This window comes from Arachis ipaensis, chromosome B05 (assembly GCF_000816755.2).
Source record: "Arachis ipaensis cultivar K30076 chromosome B05, Araip1.1, whole genome shotgun sequence".
Taxonomy (NCBI): Eukaryota; Viridiplantae; Streptophyta; class Magnoliopsida; order Fabales; family Fabaceae; genus Arachis; species Arachis ipaensis.
Window position 1 is genome coordinate 16,948,112 of NC_029789.2, and position 3,127 is coordinate 16,951,238.

At 39.1% G+C, this 3,127-nt stretch overlaps 1 protein-coding gene across 1 annotated transcript; it reads right to left on the minus strand.

The window, feature by feature from the left end:
* LOC107643141 (RNA-binding protein 8A-B) lies at positions 720 to 2,845 on the minus strand (the record flags this gene model as incomplete). Its single annotated transcript, XM_016346715.2, is given in 4 exon segments — positions 720 to 1,097; positions 1,455 to 1,606; positions 2,171 to 2,307; positions 2,479 to 2,845. Coding segments are annotated over 4 exon segments (615 nt in total). The 3' UTR covers positions 720 to 1,051.

The window sequence follows — 3,127 nt, forward strand, 5'->3', positions numbered from 1 at the left end:
TAAGAGAAAAACCTAAAATAGTCTCTGACAATTACCTCGAAAGACAAAGAACCCCTTAACAAAAAAAAAATCCAACCCGGCCCCTGACAATTACCTTGAAAAGACAACGAGACCCCTGTGCCAAAAAAAAGTCAATATTTTTTTTGGCACAGAAGCTAATCAATCCCAAAAAAAAATATCAGGGACCAAATTGGGTATTTTTTTTCTTGAGGGCCTCGTCTTTTCGAAGTAATTATTAGGAGCCGGGTGGGGTATTCACTCTATATACTAGAGAAATCAATCCTGCTAGAGAACTAACTAGGATATAACCAACTTAAAACCAACTAGTTGAAAAATAACCAACCCCTCCCAAACGGGCTCGTAATTCTCATTGAAAATCCAGGACAAACGGCTAGACAAAAGCATTCGATATCAAATTCTTTGTAGTTCCAAAATCAAAGAACCTTTAAAAACAAAATTACTTTCCATCGGGTCAGGGCCCTCCTGTGAACTAAATCTCAATCTATGGAAGAGAACCCGCCCACAAAAAATTTGGTGCTTTGAAGCAATTTTTTCTTATTCAATTGAAAGTTACCAACCTTTCAACAGTTGAAAATATTTAGTTTAATTAGTAGGCATTACCTAAGTTTCTCAATCATGAGAAGAAATTCTCCAGTGCCACCAAACTAATAGCCTGGCGTTACACATTGGACCTAGTATATGGGAAAAGGAAATGCATGCATCGAAACATTCATCTGCACATCACCCATGTAACAAACATTGTTGCAATCCAAAGGCAATCATACATTCCTCAACATAATGCCATTACATGTACCAAAAGCAAAAACAGGATACATTACTACAATGCAGTATATTAAACTCCATACGCAAAGATAAACTAAGCTAAAAATTAATATCATTCAACAAGGGATGTATTAGTAAGAATCCTCCCAACAACAAATATGTAATTTTTTGCCTCACAAACATTGGAAAAATCTTCCACAATTCGAATAAAGCCGCTAATTTAAGGATCCACACACAAAACACAATCATGTAATCAATACACACCATGTCAATATCTCCTGCGAGGGCTCCTTGAGCGTCGCTCACGAGTTGGTCTGCAAAATGTCAAAGTGCCAAATATTGAATCACTTGGGAGAAATAAAACAGCCAGTCAAAGTTAACACCAGTAGGTTCAGAAATAAATAAATTTACAGCAGGGGAACCTCCCGATAAACAAATTCTGGAAAACTGAAATTCAAACCTTCTTAACTTAAATAGTGCACAGTACAGGAAATACAACATATTTTCGTTTTTCAATCCCTTTACCAAGGAGAAAGTTATATATACATATGCATTTCAACTTCTATTAACCCCAACCTACAAAAGTGTAAGATATCCTTTACACAGGACTATTATGGAAAATACCAAACAGAAAGTAATACGCAGACCAGATCAAACATTTAGAAACATACCTAGCATTCTTTCTTCTCGCTGATTCGTTAATAGGTCCACTGCTGAATGCCCAGTCTACGTAAATGGTTTGTGTGAGAAGCTCGGATCCATTCAAATTCTCTATGGCATTACGAGCTTCCTCAGCACGCTCATATTCAATCAGGGCATAACCCTAAAATCAAAATAAACATCAGCACTAAGAAACAGTGCACGTGGAAGAGAAAATTTGCTATTACCAAAATCAGTCAGTATTAAATCAAAAGGTGAAACAAGAGTGTCAGATGTCCTCCTAGTTAATAAGATGAGATGAAAGAAAAGATAGGGACAAACAGTGTTACATATCCTCCTCTTCCCAATAAACAAAAACAATAGCAGCATCAACTCATACTTCGTTAGGAATGGTCCTATCTTTCTCCCTTCGCAACCATCAATTTGAGGAAATTTTGTGATAGAATGCAGCCAAATCACATATGCAACTATAAGAGACAGATTAACAGTCATTGGCTGCCCCAAGTACATGTTTGGGGGCAATAATTGACCATGCAGCAAAACAAAATACATGCAATGAGTCGTGACATGAAAAATAAAAGGCCAAAGGTAAATCAGAATACCAAATATTTGAATCAGCAAACCAAATTGGATTGTTAAAATATCACTTCAAAACTAGGAGCACATTGACAAAATATTGGCGATAATATTGCTATGGACTGCGTTGAGAAGAGGCACTATCACTTACTTTGACAAAACCAGTGCGACGGTCGAGATTCAAATGCAAGTTCTTAATCTCTCCGTATTCTCCAAAAGCGTTTTGCAAATCATCCTCCTGCGCTTCCTCGTGCACGCCCGTCACCAGAATAATCCATCCTTCAATGGCTGAACCAAACACAACGTTCCAAAAACAAATCGAAGCGCACAAAAAAAAAGCATTCAATTAAAACATACAACAGAAATGTGAGAACGAAACAACAACAGATTAATATAAGGAAGGAAATAGGAAAGCGAAACCCTAACCCTAGGGGAGAGTGAGAGAGAATAGGGACTAACATCTTTGAGGGCCAGGACCGCCCTCGGTGGCAAGGGAGTCGAAATCGGAGCCCTGGAGGCGGGTATTGCGGTTGGGATCGGAGTCCTGACGGAAGCCGCGGCCCTTGGTCTTCTTAGGGGTGGAGAGGGAGGAAGAGGCGCCGGCGGTGATGGCGGACTTGAGCTTAGGAGGAGGAGCGCGGGGGTCAGCGTCAGCATCGGCGGCGGCGTCCTCGTCCATGAGGTCGTCGTCCTCAGGCTCGAAATCCAAGGCTTCTCCATCGGCACCGTTACCCTGCATCGTGGTGGTTCGGTTCAAGTGAGTTTGGCTGAGGTGAGGTCGGTGGCGAAGTGAGCGAGACCGGTGTTATTAAGATTCATGCGTTGTATGTTATTTGTATCCATCGGGGTTTATCTAGGGCTGGGGCGGGGCCACCCTATTCCGTATTTACAATTTTCCCTATTTTTTATTAGGAAATGCTATTCGAGTATTCGTACACTAAAATCAGGCACTAAAATCAGCCATTAATATATTTGTATATAAATACATCTTTAGTTTAATTTATTTTTAATATATATTTATATTTTAGCATGTATTTTATACTAATAATTAATTTTAGTGATTAATTTTAGTGTACACCTAGCATAACCCTTTTTTATTTAATCAAAA